General features: G+C 38.7%; 1 protein-coding gene across 1 annotated transcript in view; it reads left to right on the forward strand.

Moving 5' to 3' along the window:
* Positions 1-23,007, forward strand: part of CDK19 (cyclin dependent kinase 19) — a 114,206-nt gene that overhangs the window by 71,411 nt on the left and 19,788 nt on the right. Inside the window, exons 5-6 of the mRNA XM_060753169.2 lie at positions 9,534-9,591; positions 16,624-16,755. Of these exons, the coding sequence (XP_060609152.1) occupies positions 9,534-9,591; positions 16,624-16,755 (190 nt within the window). The remainder of the gene's footprint in view (positions 1-9,533; positions 9,592-16,623; positions 16,756-23,007) is intronic.

A 23,007-nucleotide genomic window follows, 5' to 3' on the forward strand; every position in this document is an offset into this window, starting at 1 on the left:
GTTGCTTTTGTTTGACCATGAATGACACCCCACACCCCCAAAAAGGTAAATACAAAGCAGCACTCCCCTGAGGAGATTGTTTTTTTTTTTCTCATGGGAATGTTGTATCTCTAAAGAACTACATGCTAGATAAGCGCAGGAACAACAAGGACTACTAAATGCTAGCATTCTGCTGTCCATTGTTCTTCTTATCAGTTGTGTTCCTCTCATTCAAAACTGTAGACAGTTTTATATAAGTTTGTTTTTGCTGGCTCCTTTCTGACCACCTCTGGGCATAAAAGTTGATTCGAGTCACATCAATGCAAGCAAAAATTGTGCTTTTGCAGTTTAGTTTCTGATTGATGTCAAATAGCTTTTTAGTCTTCAAGAACATGGTATAATGGCTCCAGCACGTCTCTTTCCCTTACCTTCTCTTCTTATACTCTCAAGCCTGAGGAAGGAAAACGCAATCACTTGCATGTTTACTACTCTAAGGAATTGGTTTTAGCTTTCAACATATATATTCTTTTTCTGCACCAGATGGTTCCAGTTAATTATTGTTGACCTTGTTCATTCTACATTTACACCTTTACTGCACAATCGGGCTGCACAGTTCACTCTCAGCAGGGATCTGTTTGTTCAGTTTTTTATTGCTGATAATTTAAACATGAGATTCTAAATCTAACCTTTTTGTTTCTATAGCAACTAAAGATGTGCTGATCAGGACTGTTATTTTCTTTAACAGCTGGTATATTCTGTTCATAATCATTTCAGTTTTTAAAGGAATCTTCCCAATTTGGTCTCATTCACGTAGATTGCACTACATTTTCCAAGATAACCACCCAGCATGGCTTTGTGATGCGAGTTGTTATCCACAATATCTGGAGGGATCTAGGTTGTTTCAACTGAAGTTATTATTGAACAACTTAATGTTGTTTTAGATACAGATAGTTTTTGGTGCTCATCTCAATTTCTAAGCTGAAGAGCCGTTGTTGTCCGTAGATACCTCCAAGGTCACGTGGCTGGCATGACTGCATGGAGAGCTGTTACCTTCCCGCTGGAATGGAACCTATTGATCTAATCACATTTGCATGTTTCCCAACTGCTAGGTTGGCAGAAGCTGGGGCTAACAGTGGGAACTCACCCTGCTCTTGGATTCAAACCGCCAACCTTTCTGTCAGCAAGTACAGCAGCTCAGTGGGTTTAACTCAACAGCTATATCATATCTAATTTCAGTTCTCATTTTGTCTGTACATACCTTTTAAACGTCTTGTTTACACAAGAACACTTATTTATTAATTTGCCTTATTTTAATTTTTATCTCGCCTTTTTCCTGATATAGGGACTCAAAATGGCTGTTATTTGTTTATTTATTAAATTTACTAGCTGTGCCCTGCCACGCGTTGCTGTGGCCTATAGTAAAACTTATCAAAGTTGAGGTAGATATCTGGACTATTATGAAAGAGAGGTACCTACCTATTCCCCCTTTCCTCCCCCTTTCTCTCCTTTCTTCCTTCTCTACCTCTTTCTTTCTTTCCTTCTTTCACTACTTGGTTTCATCCATCTCTCTTTCCTTCATTCCCTCCCCCTTTCTTCCTTTGCCTTTCTTCCCTCCCTGTTTGCTTCCTTCTTTCACTTTTTATTTCCTTTTATTTCACCACCATCATAACAATAACAATAATGCAATGCATTGCCTCTGGGGCCTGACACCGCTCCCATTCCCCCAGGGTCTAATAGGAATAATAGCATAATAATAATAGAAATAACAACCTTTACCCGCCACGTGTTGCTGTGGCCAACCTTCCCTCTTTCTCTCCTTCTTTCCCTCCTTCCTTCCTTCCTTCCTTCCTTCCTTCCTTCCTTCCTTCCTTCCTTCTCTCCCATCTTTCCTTCTCCCTTCCCCCTTTTTCTTTCTCTTCTGGTCTCTTTTCTTCCTTCTCTCTTTCCTTCTTTCCTTCCCTCCCTCTTTCTCTACATCTTTCCCTTCCTTCACTTCCTCTTTCCTTCCTTCAGTCCCTTTTTTCTTTCCTTCTCTCCTTCCTTCCTTCCCCCTTTTTCTTTCTCTTCTGGTCTCTTTTCTTCCTTCTCTCTTTCCTTCTTTCCTTCCCTCCCTCTTTCTCAACATCTTCGCCCTTCCTTCACTCCCTCTTTCCTTCCTTCATTCCCTTTTTTTCTCTCTCCTTCCTTCCTTCCCCCTTTTTCTTTCTCTTCTGGTCTCTTTTCTTCCTTCTCTCTTTCCTTCTTTCCTTCCCTCCCTCTTTCTCTACATCTTCGCCCTTCCTTCACTCCCTCTTTCCTTCCTTCATTCCCTTTTTTCTTTCCTTCTCTCCTTCCTTCCCCCTTTTTCTTTCTCTTCTGCTGTCTCTCTTTTCTTTCCTTCCATCTTTCCTTTTCTTTCCTTTTCTTCTTCCTTCTTTCTCTAACTTTCCTTCCTTCCCCCTTTTTCTTTACCTCCCTTTCTCTTTCTTCCTTCTTTCCTTCCTGTCTTTCCTGGATTTTGACAGGGCGGGAAGGGGCGGGGTGGGGTTTGGAGGTGGCGTGAAGTAAAAGGAGGTAAGATTGGGGCAGGGGAGTGATGGAGCGTGGGGCTGTGTGTGTGTGCGGTGGCGGGGGAGTGATGGAGCGTTGGGGTTGTGTGTGTGTGTGCGGCGGCGGGGAGAGTGGGGTTGCGTGTGCGGCAGTGGGGGGAGTGATGGAGCGTGGGGTTGTGTTTGTGTGTGCGGTGGCGGGGGGAGTGATGGAGCGTGGGGTTGCGTGTGTGTGTGCGGCGGCGAGGGGGAGTGATGGAGCGTGGGGTTGCGTGTGTGTGTGTGGCGGCGGGGGGAGTGATGGAGCGTGGGGTTGCGTGTGTGTGTGCGGCGGTGGGGGGAGTGATGGAGCGTGGGGTTGTGTGTGTGCGTGCGGCAAGGTGTGTGTGTGTGCGGGAAGCGGCGCGGCAGGGCTTGGAGTGGGCATGGCTTCCGCAGAGGGAATGTTGGCCAGAAGCCTGTGTGCGCGCGCCAGGGAACTTGCGGCTGGGCGCCAATGCGCATGTTGGGGTTCAGCCTGAGTTTGAACTTGAACCTGAGTCTCTGTTTGTTCCTCCTGATGCTAATGAAAGTATATTTACTGATGCTAGTGGAAATGTACCTATTGGTGCCAATGCTCCTGAAATTAGTGAGGAAGAATCTGCTGTAGGTTTGGAAAATGCCAATGTTCCTGAAATTAGTGAGGAAGGAACTTCTGTAGATTTGGAAAATGAAAGTACCAGTGTTAATGAGAATGTTGCAGAGGGAGACCTTGAACTTTCCCTCCCTTCTGCACCTGTTAACTGTAATGACAACAGAAGGAGCCAAATTTGGGAAGACAGAAATAAAACACTCAGTTTGCGTCAATCCTCCCGAATTCAAGAATTAAAAACATTGGCTTCAAAACAGAAGGGCGGTTCACGGAACCGATTCTTGAGTTTTAATTGCAATACGCCAGGCTGATTCCCTCAGTTCAGGCATCGTTTCAGAATTGATGAAGACCTTGGCAGTTCTCCTGGTTCCCTGGCCATAGTATGGAAAGATTTCTAGGATATCAAGTACGGTTAGTGGATTGCTAACAGATTCAAGTATTTCTGAGAGACGCTTTTGGTTTTGCTTTGTCCATTTAAATTCATGTTTGCTGATTTTGCTGTGGCTTTTGACTTGCATTTTTCCTTTATTTTGTAACCATTTTTCTTCAATAAAAAAGGATTGTTTTTCACAGCCAAGTGTGGTGGATAGTTATCTTAGGCCTCGTTCTCTGCTCTGGATTGCAACAGCGCATGCTCAGTTGTTTTGCCGTTTTGTGAGTGTATTGTTGTGTTTTTTTTTTCATTTTGAGTAGATATGTTTGTACCTTGTGGGTTGTGTTATGGGCATGGGAATTTTGGTTAAGTTTCGTTGGGGTTTTTTTGAGTTTTGTTGTTTTGCCGTTTTATGAATGTGTTGTGTTGTTTTTCATTTTGAGTAGATATGTTTGTACCTTGTGGGTTGTGTTATGGGCATGGGAATTTTGATTAAGTTTCGTTGGGTTTTTTTTTAGTTTTGTTGTTTTGCCGTTTTATGAGTGTGTTGTTGTGTTGTTTTTCATTTTGAGTAGATATGTTTGTACCTTGTGGGTTGTGTTATGGGCATGGGAATTTTGGTTAAGTTTCGTTGGTTTTTTTTTAGTTTTGTTGTTTTGCCGTTTTGTGAGTGTATTGTTGTTGTTTTTTTCATTTTGAGTAGATATGTTTGTACCTTGTGGGTTGTGTTATGGGCATGGGAATTTTTATTAAGTTTCGTTGGGGTTTTTTTGAGTTTTGTTGTTTTGCCGTTTTGTGAGTGTGTTGTTGTGTTGTTTTTCATTTTGAGTAGATATGTTTGTACCTTGTGGGTTGTGTTATGGGCATGGGAATTTTGGTTAAGTTTCGTTGGGTTTTTTTAGAGTTTTGCTGTCCCGTTGGACTTGCCTAACAGATTTATATATATAGAGAATTCACTTTCTTTATAAAGCTGGCACTCCAGGCATCTAACAACAAAATAAAAGTTACTGTAATACATTTGGATTTAAAAAACATAAAAGTAAAAACACAATTAAAACATAACAATAAAAGACATGGCTAGTGCTTCCTGATAAATCCCCTCCAGCACAAGCCAACCTATTTACTTTAATCTTAATAAAATGTATACTCCTGTTAGTGGATTGATAGAGTGAAAGCCAACAAAACCAACAGCAGTTTAGGAGCTTTGCCAATGCAGTGTGCTTGATATACCATGTGTTTTTTTATTTGGTCAGTGACTTCATGCTAGAAGAGTGTGAATAGCGCTGGATGACACCATCAGGAAAAGCACACCAAAATGACTGCCGATTCTGTAACCTCCATGAGAGTGCCGCCCCAATAATAATAATAATAATAATAATAATAATAATAATAATAATAATTTTCTTACCCATCTCTTCTCACTTCTCAAGGTAGGTTACAACATTGCTAAAACACACAATCAAAGCACACAATCATTTAAAAACATTCTGTAAAATACATATATTAAAACATATTTCCATACAGTACATATTAAAATACACAAAACAAAATTTAGACCTTGAATTGAAGTTTAAAATCTGTCATAAAAACTATCTGGGTAAGCCTGCTGGAAAAGATAGGTCTTCACTTATTTGTGTCTTAAATTTCGACAGCTGCTCCCATGTGTTAGAACCAACTTTCCTACCACAATGCCTGCACTTCACCTTCCTTTCTGGGTCGCTGAATAAAGAATCTTACCCTCCTTCCTCACCTTTGCCAAAGCTGTCTCAGCCATTCTTACTACTGCTGCAACAACCTCCGTTGTCCTATCTTCAGCTAACAGGGTTCTGTACTCATGCTTCTGTTTCAGATTTTTCTCTTGACTGGTGGCAGCAGTGGTGCACTCATCATCTCTGTCTCCTGGCAGCAGCAAAGTCATGGTGGGCCCAAGGGCTGGCAAGGGCAGCAGCAACAGTTGAGATGGGTGGCCCTGAGCAACCGGGAAAGGATTGATCTTCTACTCTTACAACTACAATGCCCTCTCCTCTCTTTGAAGGGTCCAAAAGGGAAGGAATTGTAGTACCGGAGGAGGTGCATAGGGTGACATTATCCCTAGTAGCACCACTGCCTTTTGCCACTCTACTCATAGAAGGGATGGTTCCTTTTTAAATAAGAGTTAAGTACCTTAACTTTTATCAGCATCCTGTTCTCTGAGTACAGTGGTGAAAGGTGAGAGTTTAGTGAGTCCCACTAGGTACATACCATATCCTGGGGGGTAGTTGTGGCTAGCAAAGTGAACATGAAAACCATAAACTATTTTGCAAATGTAATGGAAAAGTCATAAGAGTACCAGCTGGGACCTTTTTTTGCTACTTTGCACCCTGTCCTGCACTGCCCTCTTGGCCTGCAGTACTTAAATTGATATGGAAGAAACTTCAGTCTCATTAAATCTGGAGGTAAACATTAATGAACTGGTGTGGACACTTGTAATGGTCAGTTAGTAGCATCTGTACACTGTACATTATTATTATTATTGTTATTATTATTACCACATTTTATCTCCCCCAAAGGAGACTCAAAGCAACTTGACATAAAATCATTAACATACAATTTAAATACTTAAAGAGGCAGAATTTACTGGGTTTTTTTCATTGTAAAGTGACACTGCCAAATATTTTTGTTGTGCTCTTGTAAGTCTTTTTCAAATTATGGTGATCTAATGTGCCCCTATCATGATGGTTTTTTTTGTGCAAGATTTATTCAGAGGAGGTCACCTTTGTGCTCCTCTGAGACTGAGGGAGTATGCTTTGCCGAAGGTCACCCAGTGGATTTCAAACACTGCTCTCCAGGGTTGTAGTACAACACTCAGACTGTTATAAGTACTTTTCCTGTTTTGGATGGATTTTGATTTTAATTGCATAAGTATAATACATAGTGTGTAGAGTTTTTCCCTTCAGACAACATTTTAGGTGTGTACGTATAGACATACGTTTTCAATGATGAAAGGGGGACTAGATTTTCATCATAGCTTCTTTTAAGGTCCCTTATTTAGCCAAAGTGGAAATGTATGCTGCCATAGTTGTGATAGGCAAATTACACAAATATATGATTAAATTAAATTACATAAACTATGTATCACACTGTATGTTATAAGATTGTAAATAGAGTTGTAAATATTTTCTTTAAGATTTCAATCTGTTAATGTATTAATCATGTAATTGTTCTCATAAGCCTTTTCTACTTCATTGGAATTACTGAGAGATTGTGTTTGAGTAAATCTTATTTTATAAATAATCTTATTTTGATAAGTAGGATAAAACCACAATAGATCTAATTCTGCAAGTAATTAGTACAACTTAGAAACAGCTTTCTTTGGTAAATAATGCAAGTAAAGCATATTGAATGTAATACACAGAGTGCTACCAGTTTATTTATTTATTTATTACTTCGCTTATATACCGCAATTCTCAGCCTAATGGCGACTCATTGCGGTGTAAGTTTAGGATTTTCACAGGCTATGTGACAACCTGAAGCCTAGGGATGTCTCCTAGTGATATCATTAAATGTTATGCATTAAGTATCGACTACAGTTGCTCCCTGCTTGTCATTGAAATACTCATACAGCATATTTTCCTGATTGGAACCCAAGAACCCATGATGGCACCTTGTGAATTGATGGCAATTAGTTTTATCTATCTACTGTTGTTTTAAAACTGTATTATTTTGATTTTATGCTATATGTGTTGACGGGAGTAGTTGTTATAATTTTATGTGACTTGTTTTATACTTTTGTACCGTTTTACCTGTTGTATGATATATGTGCACGCTGGAGTGCTTTGTAAGCCACCCCGAGTCCCATTTGGGAGATGGTGGCGGGATATAAATAAAGATTATTATTATTATTATTATTATTATTATTATTATTATTATTATTCTGACAAAACCACAGCAAACAAGATCTATATGCTGGAATATTATTATTATTATTATTAGATATAAATTTGTGCTAAGGGGATGCTCCCAAATAAAGAATGATGTGATCATTCCTTGCTTAGACAAAGGAGAAAATGAATATTTCATTTAACTTAATGCAGAGTAGAGAGAAGGGTAACATCTTGGAGGGAAGGAGGAAGTTAAGTAAGGCCACAGGACACACACCTCTCCAGTTTTTAAAGTTCATATCAACAAAGTAAACAATCATTGCAAATTGTTGCAAGCTGCTTCTCTATTAGCCAAGCTTCAGATTTGCACACATCCCTTTCCTCTGGCCTGAAACAGAACCCATCAAAACTGGAGAATTTGATATTTCCTCTGTCACCTGTAGACAGTACATAAAAAATGGAAATTTGGGGTCAAGTCTGAGATCTGACACTAAAACATATCAGCATACCAGAGTTAAAGAAACAGGAAAAACAGTGCTGTTATTTTATTTTATTTGCTTACTTTAAAGAATTAAAGAGTGAATCCAATGGCTAGTTCAACTAAAGCAGACTTGTTGAATTCACATTCAGTTTATGTACTTAAGTTGTTATTTGTGATTCGATTTATGACCAAGCATTGTAGTTTTGTTGTATTTTAAAACTATAATGCAATTGAAATTCCAAGGGCAGTATTAAAATGTTTAAAATACGTAAATAAAATATTTTCTAGCTGCATTTTGTAATAGGGCATACAGAAGCATTCAACAATCAATTTTTTTTCAGATTCTTCTTTAAAGCATTGCTGATATGTTGAAAAATTGTATGTGTATACTATATTTTGATACTGCTACAAATTCCAGTGATGATTCTATCTTCAGGTTTTTCCTCTATTCTCTTTCCAAAGTACCTGCTGTAGGAAAAGTATATTCCTTCAAGAAGAATACTAAATCTCCCACTTGCCTTGATTTGTAAAATGATTTGTTTTTCCTGTTAGTGGAACCCTGCAAATTGCCTAGGCAGTTTATCCCTATTTTGCTTGGCCTTTTCATTGCTATCAAAGCAAAAGTTTCACACTGTGTGTGTCTGGATGGAGCAGAAGGCAGGAGCGATATCTTGTACTGATATTGTACGTGGTGGTCATAAAAACTTTAGTAGGAAATCTGTAAGTTTAGGTAAATATACCAGAATATTGCAGAGGTGTATATCAGAGGCGAGGAAAGTGTAACCTTTGGGCAGAATGCAGTTCCCTCGAACCCCTGTAAGCCCACTGTTTCTCACATATTTTGCAACCCAAGAGCCCAGGTGGAAAAAAACCTAGTAACACGGTGGCTTAATGTCTTTTCAACTCTCTCAATACTTTTTTAAAACAGAAAACTGGCCCCAAATATTGCCTGTGGGGAGATATTGCAGATGAAAAGTTGTCCCTGCTAGAGTTTCAACAGATAAAAGTATATCTGTTGTGGACAGGTACAAGAGAGAATGTCTAACTAGTCTGAATTCTCTCAGCAGAATTGACAGAATAAACCAACAAGGAGTGCTAATTTAGTCTAATACTAAACACTGTCACTCTCAAAGTGCCTTTCATATAGGGTATGTAAGTGCATGCTAACACAATCAGGACTTCCAGAAGCAGATTGTGCACAGCAGTTGTCTGCTGGAGCATTCTCCATGAAAGCAATAAATTTGAGTAGAAAAATGGGTAGAACTACAACCACTATGGAGGTCATCAGGGATTTTCCCAAATGAGAAACAAACAAGCAACGAACACATATATGTGGACAAAGTGAAGCATATCAAGTTCAGGTTTTAACAATGACAAATAAAATCAGGCTTGAACAAGCAGTAAAGATTGCGGTTTTCTAAACAGAGGGGCACTTGATGCTGATGTATGTATCATTGTTAAATTGAGGATGATCTTAATAGGATTCGCAATGGTCAATCAATGAGTGTTAAGATGTTGTTCTGACTGCATTAGGATGAAGAGGAAATCTTATGTTTCAAGGAACAAAAGGGGTTATGATTTGAAGACGGTAAACTTCCAATGTAATGAGAGACTTGATTTACATAACATTGCCTTACATGTTCATGTGTTAAGGTTTTTCTTTTTTAATTTTGTTTTCCAGAAACCAGCAAATATTCTGGTCATGGGAGAAGGTCCAGAAAGAGGAAGAGTAAAAATTGGTGAGCATTTTGATATCTTATGTGTTTAGAAATGTAACTGTAATACACTAATAAGAAAAGATTGGTTAATTGGTGAATCAAATTCCCTACTTTTTAGCCCCAGCCTCCGAATCTATCTCATTCAGTAGGTTACCACAAACCTTGGGGTGGCTTTGAGGGGCTGCCAAGTGGAGAAAGCTGCATAGATCTTCCTTCCTACTTCTTTGGGATAAATCTCAGGTGTAAAAGACATAAATTGCTTTGATGTTTGTAAAATTAATCCTAAGCATTATTGCAAAATGGTATTCAGCTCCAGCTTCTCATGCAGGGACATGAGAGAAGCCTCGCACAGGATAGTAAAACACCTGGGCATCTCCTGGGCACCGTCCTTGCAGACAGCCAATTCTCTCACACCAGAAGCGACTTGCAGTTATTCAAGTCGCTCCTGACACAAAAAAAGTACAACATAGATAAAAGGAAGTCTTGTGTCCAGAATTAGCATCAACTTGTATTCTGATTTCACTATCTCAGAATGGTGTTATTAAAATAATATTTCTTTATATCAGTGTAACATTGTGCCCACAATGCAGACTTGAACACCAACCAGTGCCAATAGTGCTAAAACATTTCAGGAAGACATATAACAAAAAGGAAAGCGTGGCTAGGCAGAAAAAAGAGAGCTTCACTGTCTCTTTCTACACTGCCATATAATCCAATTTATCAAAGCAAATAGTCCATATTTTCTGCTTTGAACTGGATTATATGATTCTACACTACCATATAATCCAATTCAAATCAGATAATCTGGATTTTCTATGGCAGTGTAGAAGGAGCCTAAGGTACAAATGTATTATGACCATTATTTGTCCCATATGAGATGTATTCCACATAGTGCTCATAAGAAAGAAATGAGATGACCAGATAGGGAGCTTTGCTGCTTGCAGAATTTAATGTTCTCATTGGATACCTCCAGAAATGTCTGGTGGAAGTTCTGTGAATTGTTTACATGAAGAAACAATAGAGACCATGAAGAAGTAATCAATTCTTAATAAATGAGTGGGAACTGATATTCCTTGGGACAAATATGATTCATAGTAAAGACTGGTGCGATGCTCTAATTTCTGTGTCTGGACTTAATTATAAAAGAAGTATTAAGTTAAACCAGATACATTTATCTTCTCTTTCATGCCACACAATTATATCACTTTGTTGTTGGCAATGAGTTTGAGATTGCTGATTTTCTGTATGAAGCTAACGGAGTCCTTAAGTGAGCCCATTATGGGTTTGTAGTTGTGCAATCAGAAAATTCGCCAAATCCATGTGGATGATCCAATGGCACTCATGATGGGTCTGAGTGGAGTGGAGTCCCTATGGATTTTTGGGAGTCCATAAAGCGTGTGTGTTTGTGTGTTCCAATTTGCATAGATGTTAGGGTATGTTAAGATTAATTGAGGAGTTCTTAATCCAAGTGTTGGTTTTTCTGGTGATTTTGTTGGGTGTACATTCTATACATTGAACTATCAGAAAGCAAAGGTGTCAGTATCTCAGACCCTCGTGTAGATAATTTCGGATTTAGGAGTATTTTGGATTTCGAAATTCCAGATGAAAGGTGCCCAGCCTTTATTATAATTGTGTATTGCAGAAGTGATCTTCTGTTAGAGTGACAGAACCTGTTGAAATAAGACCACCCTGAATTCTTTTTTTAGCTGTGTATTTTTATGTGCATAGGCTCACATCACCACCTCTCAAAATTGCAAAGTGATCTTCTACCACCTGAGAGACTTTGTGTACTGATATTCCAGACTAATGTGGCAATGTCTTTTAATTCTATCCCTTCAAAACTTTTACTAATATTGTTATTGTTGTGGTTGGTGTGTGCCTTCAAGTTGTTTCCAAGTTATACTGACCCTAATGCAAACCTTAATATCACAGCATTTTCTTGGCAAAGTTCATTCAGAGGGATTTTCACCTTTGTTTTCCTCTGAGAGTGTGTGACTTGCCCAATGTTATCCAGTGAGATTCCATGATTAACCAGGGGGATTGTTTACAGAAACAACTTGAAGTCACAAGTTAAATTCAATTAATTGCAAGTACACAGAAAATAATGCAATAACGTAAAGCATAGGTTACCTTTAAGTTAATGATCTGTTGCCAACAGAGAGGAAGTATTATTAATTTTATAGTACGGTAAGATGTACAAGCCATTGTATAATCAACATTAAGAGTTATAGACCGTGTTCATTTCAGTAGGAGTAATCAAAACTTTTTGCTGTACAAGTAATTGTGACTTTAAAATAATTTTGTACATTATTAATGAGCAATTCAAAGCAATGCACAATATGAAAGTGGTCAAGAAAAAAAAAGAAGAAATAATACACAAAACCAACTTTATAGACAAAAGTATGTCTATAAAATTATTAATATGCATGACGTAGATGCAGATTTGAAGGAAAATACAAAATCACCTGGCTAATGCTGAACATGTAGATGAACTTTGCAACTGACACATGTGGGTATCTTTGCTTTTTTAGTACTTTTTACATTTTGTTTTAATGTCATACTTCATATATAAGGGTTTTAAAAATTAAAATTCAGAGTTTATCTTTATCTTTTAAATAATGGTCTCTGGTGAGGAGTGGTAAGGAAGCATCATCGGGACTATATCACAAGATCTATTGTTTAATGCTCTCAGTGCATGGATAGTAAGGTAAAAGGTATAGAAACTTTTTAGTGTAGCTCAGTTGGCAAGCACTTACATTTACTTTTCAAAAGAACAATTTATCAAGTATTATATATATATATATATATATATATATATATATATATTCTACCATTTCTAAGCTTGCCATGTTCATCAGGCCAGGAATGGTGATCCACAACTACTAAACATATATATTACTAGCTGTGCCCTGCCACGTGTTGCTGTGGCCTATAGTAAAACTTATCAAAGTTGAGGTAGATATCTGGACTATTATGAAAGAGAGGTACCTACCAATTCCTTCCCCCTTTTCCTCCCCCTTTCTCTCCTTTCTTCCTCCTCTACCTCTTTCTTTCTTTCCTTCTTTCACTACTTGGTTTCATCCTTCTCTCTTTCCTTCATTCCCTCCCCCTTTCTTCCCTCCCTGTTTGCTTCCTTCTTTCACTTTTTATTTCCTTTTATTTCACCACCATCATAACAACAACAATAATGCAATGCATTGCCTCTGGGACCTGACACCTCTCCCATTCCCTCTAAAAGGGTCTCATAGGAATAATAGCACAATAATAATAGAAATAACAACCTATACCCGCCACGTGTTGCTGTGGCCAACCTTCCCTCTTTCTCTCCTTCTTTCCCTCCTTCCTTCCTTCCTTCCTTCCTTCCCTCCCATCTTTCCTTCTCCTCTTCCTTCTCTATCTCTTTCCTTCCTTCCCCCTTTTTCTTTCTCTTCTGGTCTCTTTTCTTCCTTCTCTCTTTCCTTCTTTCCTTCCCTCCCTCTTTCTCTACATCTTCCCCCTTCCTTCACTCCCTTTTTTCCTTCCTTCATTCCCTTTTTTCTTCTTTCCTTCCTTCCTCCCCCTTTTTCTTTCTCTTCTGGTCTCTTTTTTTCCTTCTCTCTTTCCTTCTTTCCTTCCCTCCCTCTTTCTCTACATCTTCGCCCTTCCTTCATTCCCTCTTTCCTTCCTTCATTCCCTTTTTTCTTTCCTTCTCTCCTTCCTTCCTTCCCCCTTTTTCTTTCCCTCCCTCTGCCTCTCATTTCTTCCTTCTCTACCTCTTTCCTTCCTTCCCCCCTTTTTTCTCTTCTGCTGTCTCTCTTTTCTTTCCTTCCATCATTCCTTTTCTTTCCTTTTCTTCTTCTTTCTCTAACTTTCCTTCCTTCCCCCTTTTTCTTTACCTCCCTTTCTCTTTCTTCCTTCTTTCCTTCCTTCCTGTGTTTCCTGGATTTTGACAGGGCAGGAAGGGGCGGGGTGGGGTTTGGAGGTGGCGTGAAGTAAAAGGAGGTAAGATTGGGGCAGGGGAGTGATGGAGCATGGGGATGTGTGTGTGTGTGCGGCGGCGGGGGGAGTGATGGAGCATGGGGTTGCGTGTGTGTGTGCGGCGGTGGGGGGAGTGATGGAGCGTGGGGATGTGTGTGTGTGTGCGGCGGTGGGGGGAGTGATGGAGCGTGGGGTTGCGTGTGTGTGTGTGTGTGGTGGGGGGAGTGATGGAGCGTGGGGTTGTGTATGTGTGTGCAGCGGCGGGGGGAGTGATGGAGCATGGGGTTGCGTGTGTGTGTGCGGCGGCGGGGGGAGTGATGGAGCGTGTTGTTGTGTTGTTTTTCATTTTGAGTAGTTATGTTTGTACCTTGTGGGTTGTGTTATGGGCATGGGAATTTTGGTTAAGTTTAGTTGGGGGGGTTGAGTTTTGTTGTTTTGCCGTTTTGTGAGTGTGTTGTTGTGTTGTTTTTCATTTTGGGTAGATATGTTTGTACCTTGTGGGTTGTGTTATGGGCATGGGAATTTTGGTTAAGTTTTGTTGGGTTTTTTTGAGTTTTGTTGTTTTGCCATTTTGTGAGTGTGTTGTTGTGTTGTTTTTCATTTTGAGTAGATATGTTTGTACCTTGTGGGTTGTGTTATGGGCATGGGAATTTTGGTTAAGTTTAGTTGGGGGGTTGAGTTTTGTTGTTTTGCCGTTTTGTGAGTGTGTTGTTGTGTTGTTTTTCATTTTGAGTAGATATGTTTGTACCTTGTGGGTTGTGTTATGGGCATGGGAATTTTGGTTAAGTTTCGTTGGGGTTTTTTTGAGTTTTGTTGTTTTGCCGTTTTGTGAGTGTGTTGTTGTGTTGTTTTTCATTTTGAGTAGATATGTTTGTACCTTGTGGGTTGTGTTATGGGCATGGGAATTTTGGTTAAGTTTCGCTGGGGGGTTTTAGAGTTTTGCTGTCCGGTTGAACCAACCTAACAGATTTATATATATAGATTCAACATAGCCAGAATGCCATAAAAGAGTATGCAATTGTACATGTTTTCCAGAACTCTGTCTCATAAATGACTGAGAGCCCTCCGGGAGCAGTGGGAGTATGCCACACCTAAATCTGATTTTGATTTGGTTGATTTGGCATTTAGCCCTGATTGTGTTCTGCCTTCATTGTTCATGGAATTTCGATCTTATAACTTCACTCCAATAAGAAGTGTTCAAGACAGAAAACTGTAATCGTTTGCATTTTCTTGTTTTATTTATGTCTGTACGTCCCTCCGTTTCTCATGCTACATCATGTTTATGGTACAGGTGACTGCTTGTCTGCAAAATTCTTGAGCTGCTTTAAATATCTTTGACTTCAAGATCAGATTCTTATCAGTATTAGAAATACAACTACCCATATTTAATACAGTGATCTCCTTAGTGTCAAGAGGCCCTTTTCAGGTGCATCACTCTCTTTTAGGAACCCCGTGTCAGTGCTCTTTAGTTTTCACCCACTTTGGATCCCCAGATATTACTGAAAGACAGCCCCCATCACTTTTGATTATATCCACCATGCAGACTGGGGATAATGGGAATTGCAACTATAGTCTTCCAGATGTTATTGTATCACACAGGAATTGTAGTCCAGCATTTGGAGGGCTACATATGGCGGGCCAGATTTGGGCTGTGGGCCTGGAGTTTGACACATGTGATCTAATGAGAGCAATTCAGAGGAAAGGTGCCCACAGCAGCTTTTGGATTCAAAAGCCCTGGCAGTAAGACCAAAAAAAAAAAAAAGTTGCCTTGGAAAAGACTAAATAGTTTTTTAAAAATTAAAAACAACGAGAAAATGAAAGCAGTATATTTACTAGCATTGTTTCCCCAGACAGAAAAGGGTGATAGATCAATTTAAGCTCAGTTGTGCCTTCTGGTCACCATATTGAATTGGATGATTTTAGGCAGTAGGGAGAGGCAGACACTAAATCAGAATGCAGACAGTGAAGCATCCTCAAACGGTAAGCAAAAAAATTTATTTTAAAACTCGAGCCATGCAATTGAGATTGTGGAAGAGTTTTTGACTTAGCTGTGACGGTCTCTCAGACTTAGGCACAGGAATCCGGTACAGATAATGTCAAATTTAATGATGCAGATCAACAACAACCTTATAACACTCCTACAGCAAAAAGCGTAATTGAGAAATCAATTAATGCAAAAATGAAAAAAAAAAAGGATTCAAAGTATCTTTGATGATTCAGATGTATCAATTGCAATTAATCTGAATAACATGTTTAATTTAATGAAATTGGTTTCCCAATCTAATTTAAGTACAATGAATTTTGGAAATTATGACAATGCATACATAATGAATTTAGAATGTCTGTGAGGAGCAGGTAATGGTCAGGAAATGTCAGTGAAGGTTTATACAAATATGTGTATATGTATGTCCGACTGTAAGGATAACCTTTAAGGATAAAAATATGCAAGGCTATGTAACAAAACTGAAGTGGATAGAAGCAGATAGTGGACAGTGGTTTAAATGGATTTGACATGTTGGTCAACTGGCACAAGATAATATCTCAATGGTTATGGAGTGCTCCTTCAGCCTTCTTAGAATAATTATTTGTGATAGAGGTCAGTATCTCATTTTGTGTCACCAGCAATATTGATAACACTAGTTTGACATCCACATGTTGCCTTGCTAGGGATGACTTTCAGATTTCCACCCAAAATGCAAGCCCCCGTTTAGACAAAGAGTTCAAAGGAAGATATGTGAGGAGGTTATAGAATAAGAAGTAATGCAATGATCTGTGGAAGACCCTTGAACCCACTGAAGTGACTGGGCAGTGGGTATTTTTAATATATGTGTATTATGGCAACAATTTTTATGTTTATATTGTTTCATTAATCTTATGGTTATGTTTTACTTCGTATGTTTTGTGATGTTTCCTGGGAACCACTCTGAGTCCCCTCGGGGAGATAGAGCGGTATATAAATAAAGTTTCATTATATTATTATTATTATTATTATTATTATTATTATTATTATTATTATGGATATGGAGAATGATAATATGCTATAGTTTGCTCTGGAAACATTTGCATTTGGTGTAATAAAAATACTCTATTTTTCAGCTGATATGGGTTTTGCAAGGTTATTCAATTCTCCACTCAAGCCACTGGCAGATCTGGATCCAGTTGTGGTGACATTTTGGTACAGAGCCCCAGAATTGTTACTTGGTGCAAGGCACTATACAAAGGCCATTGGTAAGTTTTTTGGGTTATGAGAATTAAACATTCTGTGTCTGAGGTCATCTCTGTCAAAAGGACCTTCCATAATTAAAGTGATAATGATGGAATATACTCATCGTGGTTTGTGGTAATCATTTGAAATAGCAAGAATGGCACCTCCAGCAGTTTAACAGTCAAAGAACTTTTGATCAGCACTAATGCAGAATTAGAACGTGAGGAACCTTTAATGGCCACTTCATAACAATCTTGTACTTTTAATCAATCTTATTCCATTGACTAAGTTGCCTGACATTCCTCCAGAATCATTATCTGAATTAATTACATCACTGGCAGGCACACATTTTCCCTGTTCAGCCCTCATGTTTTTGCTCCATGCAGGGCTGCCTTTCATAAGCCAGATGTTCAGCCTTCAAAGGTCATGTCCTTCTCTGATTTTACACACAAATGCCATTATCAACAAATGTGAAGATGCAAGTGGAGAGAAAGAAAACATGATTGAGAGCATTGGAATTGCTTTCAAACACAGCCCAACACATGTGAAAATATTTAAAATGTAGGGAAATAGGGGAGAATCCATTTTCAAATTTCATAAAGATGAGTGAAACTGACAATGGTATTGTAAATATACTTGGACCTCATTTTTTCTTCTAGAAATAAAAACTTAGGAAGTGCCTTTTTTTGAAACTGGAAGTTAACCAGAAGTTACTTTCACTGACTTCCTATTTTTGAAAAAGAAAAAACAACAGAAAACATCTTACACTGAAAAGGCTTATGGATATATCTAAAGGCATAGCAGCAATATCCCTGTGCTCTGACTTTTTTTTTGGCAGTGGGTTTGCATTTTCCAAAATATCTTGGAGGGCCAATATGTCCCCATTTGCCTTCCACCGTCGCCCACCTTTGATACAGGATGTCTTTTTTAAAAAAAAATATAGCATCTAGAACTATATTCAGTGTTCCAAGTGTAATCAAATAATGGATTTGTAATGATGTTATGACATTGATATGTTAGCCTCTAATGTAAAGTTTACCTTTTTAACAACAACTACACACTGGGTTGACTTTTTCATTGAACTGTGTGCCGTGTTCGCAGGATCTCTTTCCTGGTCAATAAGTGCCTACTCAGATCTCATGAATAGGATGACAGTATTTATAGGTGATAAGGTTTCATAGAGCATTGCTGTGCTGTCGCACGCTGGGCCTGTGCTCATGACTGTAGACAGGACATAAATTCCGTGTGCCCAACGGGACGCCGGGGCTGCCTCAGATTAAAGGCCCTTAGATTCCCCCAAACAAAGTTCTGTAGAGGCTTAAAGTAAGTCCAACAAAGTTCTTTACTGATGAAAACAAACAGGTACTTTCAAACTTTCTTAACTGTCTATTGGCTCTTGCAATCTTGTTCACTGGGAACAGGCACTGTCTTCTTAACTGTAATTAACTAATGGGGAAATCCTAACTTCTAATCTGGGCAGTCTGTACTTGCCTCTGTTGACGTGGAGCTCCTGCACCCGGTACCAACTGCGTCTGGCTTCCGCGAGCGACCCTTGCCCTAACAGAGCTTTGTAGACCTCCAGGGAAAAAGAAGCAGTTCAGGTTGCTGTGATGGCCGGCTGGAGTCCCTCAGCCAAGCTGTGGCTGTATGTCCCCCGGCCAAGCCGTAGGGCTGTATAACCCCGGCCAAGCTGTAGAAGACGAAGCTTTTCTACAGGAGCCACTTCGTTTCATGTCCTGTGCGAAAGGCCTCTCTGTGAGAACTAACTCAAAATGGCTCCCGTTCCCACTAAAACTCAAAAAGGGGCGGGACCAGGGAACCTAACTATTATTGACAGGTGGCTTGCCCTATGAATGCAGCCAAAGGAAGCCACCTATCTGCAAAGTCCCTGCAACTTAGAACTATGAACAAACACTCAGTGCAAAACACAAAATTGGAGCCCCTGGAACACCCGTTCCAGAACAATTGCATTTAAAAAAATCTAGACTTTCCTGTATGCCAGCTTTCAATTTCTTTATGTTATAACAGATTATTTCAAGTGAATATTAAAATGGTAGACTGGAAACTCATGATTGTTCGGTATTCCATTGTTAATATTTTCCTCTAATATAGGAGAAGCAAAATTAAATTTTATATGAGACAATAAATGTAAATTTACTGAAAGACTTTATTTAAGCTTGTTGAATTAAATGCCATAGTGTAGAGTGTCCAGTCTACTTTGCCTTTTGTAAAATACCCCCATTTCTTTATTGCCTGTGTTGTTTTAAATTGGCAAGATAACTTTGTAGTTCTAAATAAGATTATTTTCTTGTTGTTTTATTATACATTTACTGATGGCTTGTGAGTGTGATTATGGTAATTGAATGTATACAACATTGCTCATTCTATACATGCATGTTTGTTGTTCTCAGTGTAAAATGATCATTGTTACAAAGTAGTTTGTCTTTACCATTGTAATATGAAACACAGTAAGTGGATTGTTTTGTTTGGGATCTAACAGATGTGGTATTGTATGCCAATCTTTTTTTCTTTCAAACGTAACACCATGTGATAACTGCTGTATTGTATGTGAAAGATACATATTCTGTGTAATGCAACTTTGAGAAAGAACTAGAAGATTATTTGGAATACTATTTGATAGTGAACACACACATCTTAAATATCACCATCTCAGAAGTCCATCCATATGATGTGTACTGCTAAGGTGGTTGGTTACATTATTACAAGTAGAATTCAATTTGTATCATTATGCTTGACCATAAGAATTCTCAAATTGTAAAGCACTTGCAGATTTTTTAAAGTACGTCAGCATATAGGGAGAAGCTTGTAGTTGGACAGGAAGAAAGATTGTATTGGTATACTCTACCATTGGCATTAGTGGAATAAGAATCAAAGATGTAATTATTACAAGAGTGCAGTATTTGGAAAATTTATCATATGTCCTAGGTACTAATTACAGTAGTTTACTGAACAGTATATTTATAACAAAATCATATTCAGGGCAACATGCATGAAGATGTGCATAACAAATGAAAAATGAAACGCCAGTGAATTCTGTAAAATAAACTAAAAATGCAATGACTGTAGGCAGTAGGTGTTATCTTGGGTAAGTGTTCCTTGTGTATATGAGGGAACCAGAGAAGGTGGGGTAGAAGTGTTCAGAGGTGCTTCAAAAGCCATGACTAGACATGACCAGACAGATGCACATGCTGGCATAGTCATATCAAAATCCCTGTCAAGGAGGATGCAATATGTAGCCATAATAACTATAATGTTTGTGTGCCTCGTGAGTCCAGACTTGTGTCTTACAAACAAAATAATTATTGAGTTAATCACAGAGCAAAGAATCGCCTTTGTAACTATAGAATACTTAGTACTTGCACATTCCTTCTATAGTATGATGTAACTCTCAAGCTACAGCTTGAAATCTTCTAATAAATACAGCATAACTTAAGGTGAAAGTGTTTAACACTTCTCATGATAAAAGATGAGAGGCAAACATTTAAAAGTTTGAATGAATAAAAATGGACTAGTCTGAACCCCCAAGAACCAAAGTATCTAGAAGGTCGTATGAAAAATTATGTGCTGCAGCCATTTGGCAGGGTCATGATTCTTGATCCTTTTCTAGACATAGGTTATCCAGCAGAGTGACTAAGGTGACTTCTTTTCTGAAATAAGGCCTGAAACCAGATTGCAACACGTCCCAAGAGCACTTCGCTTTGCACAGTCTCCTCACTCCCTCAACAGGTGCTCAAGATACTTGCTCTGAAGCTCCTTAACATCAACAATTCAAAGAGTCATCGCACATTTTTGTATACAGGTTATACAATTTAACATAAGCTATTCAGTGAGCTTAGAAATCAAATTGTAAGGTATCTCCAGTACCTTGTAGGCAACAAATTTTGTTTTCTTCATAAATCAATCACAGCACTTCGTTTAATTTAAAGCCATCTAAGTTCGGGACCATCATCAGTTCTTATGGAAGCAGATAATACAAGTTCATTATATGTTGTGTGCCAAAGTGCTTTTCTTTTGTCTGTGCTGAATCTTCTGTCAATTTTGTTGGAAGACCATTAATATTATGCAAAAGAAGGAGAGAAAATTCTTTTTCCACCCAGTACCTAATTTTATAGTCTTATCACTTTCCTAATTGAGTCACTTTTTTTCTGTTAAAATCTCCAAATAGTATTTCCTTATAAAATAGTAGTTTGGATTTCTGTTCATTAGATCTGCATTTACTAAGGACCTCTTCACATGGGGCAAAAACGCCCCATTTTGCTGCTTTATTTTGTGGCTTGGACAGGTTCTGTCATGAGTCATCACACTATGCATGGCAGGCTTCACCCACATTCCTCCCAAAGTGGAGGTGAAGCACTGAAAGGCACTTTATCTCTACCAAGTCCCTGTGTGATGGCAGAAAGGGCAGTGGGGCACCATGCGTTTCTGCTATTTCTGCCATCTGATGAGGGGAAGGAAAGCATGCCAAAACACCCTCTCCCATCCCCTCCATATAATGAGAGGAGGATGGAGGGCAGGGTTCCTCAAGCCACTCCACATGCTTTCCTTTTCACCTGCAATTGCTGGAGCAACGGCATGGCCAAAAGGGCTGTGTGAAGAAGTCCCTACCTCTTTCTGAGATGAGGCTATCAGAACTGTACAAAATATTGCAAGTGTGTTCACACCATACCTATGTGCAAAAATACATTTGTATTTTGGTCACTTTCCTAATGATTCCGAACATGGAATTCTCTTTTTTCACTCCTGTCATATATCAGATTTACAGTTTCATTAAGTTATCATTATAGCCCACAGATCTTCTCTTTTATTAGCCATCTTTTGATTGTAGCCCTGTATATGTAAAGGGAAGATTTTGTTCTGTTGTATTTTATTTTATACTTACATAAAGTGAACTGTATTTCCATTTTATAAAGCCCCTTCCTAGTTCCTTGTACTGTTTTTTTTTCTATTCTGCATCATTTGATGTTTCAGAACATGTAGTCACCTCATTCTTCTTCCAGACTTCTGCTTCCAGACCATTTATGAACCAATTAGAATGAACCAGTCTCAATATACAACATTGGGAGACATTCCTGTTTACATCTCTCCATTGTAAGAAGTGTTCATTCATTCCAACTCTTTATCTTCTGTCTTTAAACCAATCACATATCCATAAAAGGACCTGGTGATTCATTCTATGACTGCTAAGTTTACTCAGGAGTGTTTGGTGAGTGATTTTATCAAAGTGTAAGTAGATAATGTCTGCCACATCACTCCCACTCACATGTTTCTTAACACTTTCAAAGCCGTAACTGACTAGCCAAGCAGGATTTGACCTTTGCAGAAGCTATGTTGATTCTTGGTCAGCAAGAGCTGTTCTTCTATACCAGGGTGGGGAAGTACAGCCAGCAGACCACATGTGGCTCATGGAACTATTCTGTGATTGTCGGGGCCCCTTACTCTTTTTTCCTTTTGCCTCCTAGTGCCTGCAGACATTCCCTAAGTAATGTAAGGAAAACTTTCTCCACATTTTGCTCCTTGGACCATTTTAGATTTGCCAGAGGTCTTCTTGCCGAAAGAAAGTAATCCAGAAAATTGACTTCCAGGTCACTTCCTGTTCGAAAAATACCTCTTTTGACCAACATGACCCAGAGGGGGCCAAAAACATAGAGACATTGCCCCCATGAACATTTGTGGAGAATAATAAAATAGGAGGATATGGTCTTCCAAGATCCCATGGGGAGCTAATGAGGTCCCACTACCCAACCTTTTTTTCTTGTAGGTCAGATAATAACATTTTATTTCCAGTAGTTTATTCAGAACATAAGTTAAGCTGACTGGCCTATCTTTCTTGGTCAAGTTTTTTTTTTGAACTATTAGAATTACAGTGATACATAGAATGGTTATCATTTCTGAGAATATGACCTTGAAAGCCCTGAATTTCAAGATCCTACTTAACAATCTAACTTCTGATTCTAGGAAACACTATTGTCATCACCAGTGTTCATGTGGAATATGAGTGTTGATATGTCCCCTCATTTTCTGCCAGCTTATATAGATGACTTGTGATACTTTCAGTCTTCTCGGTAGTCAGATGTCCATGTAGTAAACACACCTATCTAATTTCATATTTCTATATTAAAAGTGATTAATTAGTGCTGTATGACTCAATGTCTCTTGCCTTCTTGTTGACCAATTCAGTACCTAGAGAATAGCTCCTTTCTAATGGCAACACCTTCATAATGCCAGGAACCTGGCATCCTACAATCAGAATACCT

The sequence above is a fragment of the Anolis sagrei genome, chromosome 1, assembly GCF_037176765.1.
Source record: "Anolis sagrei isolate rAnoSag1 chromosome 1, rAnoSag1.mat, whole genome shotgun sequence".
NCBI classification, from domain to species: domain Eukaryota; kingdom Metazoa; phylum Chordata; class Lepidosauria; order Squamata; family Dactyloidae; genus Anolis; species Anolis sagrei.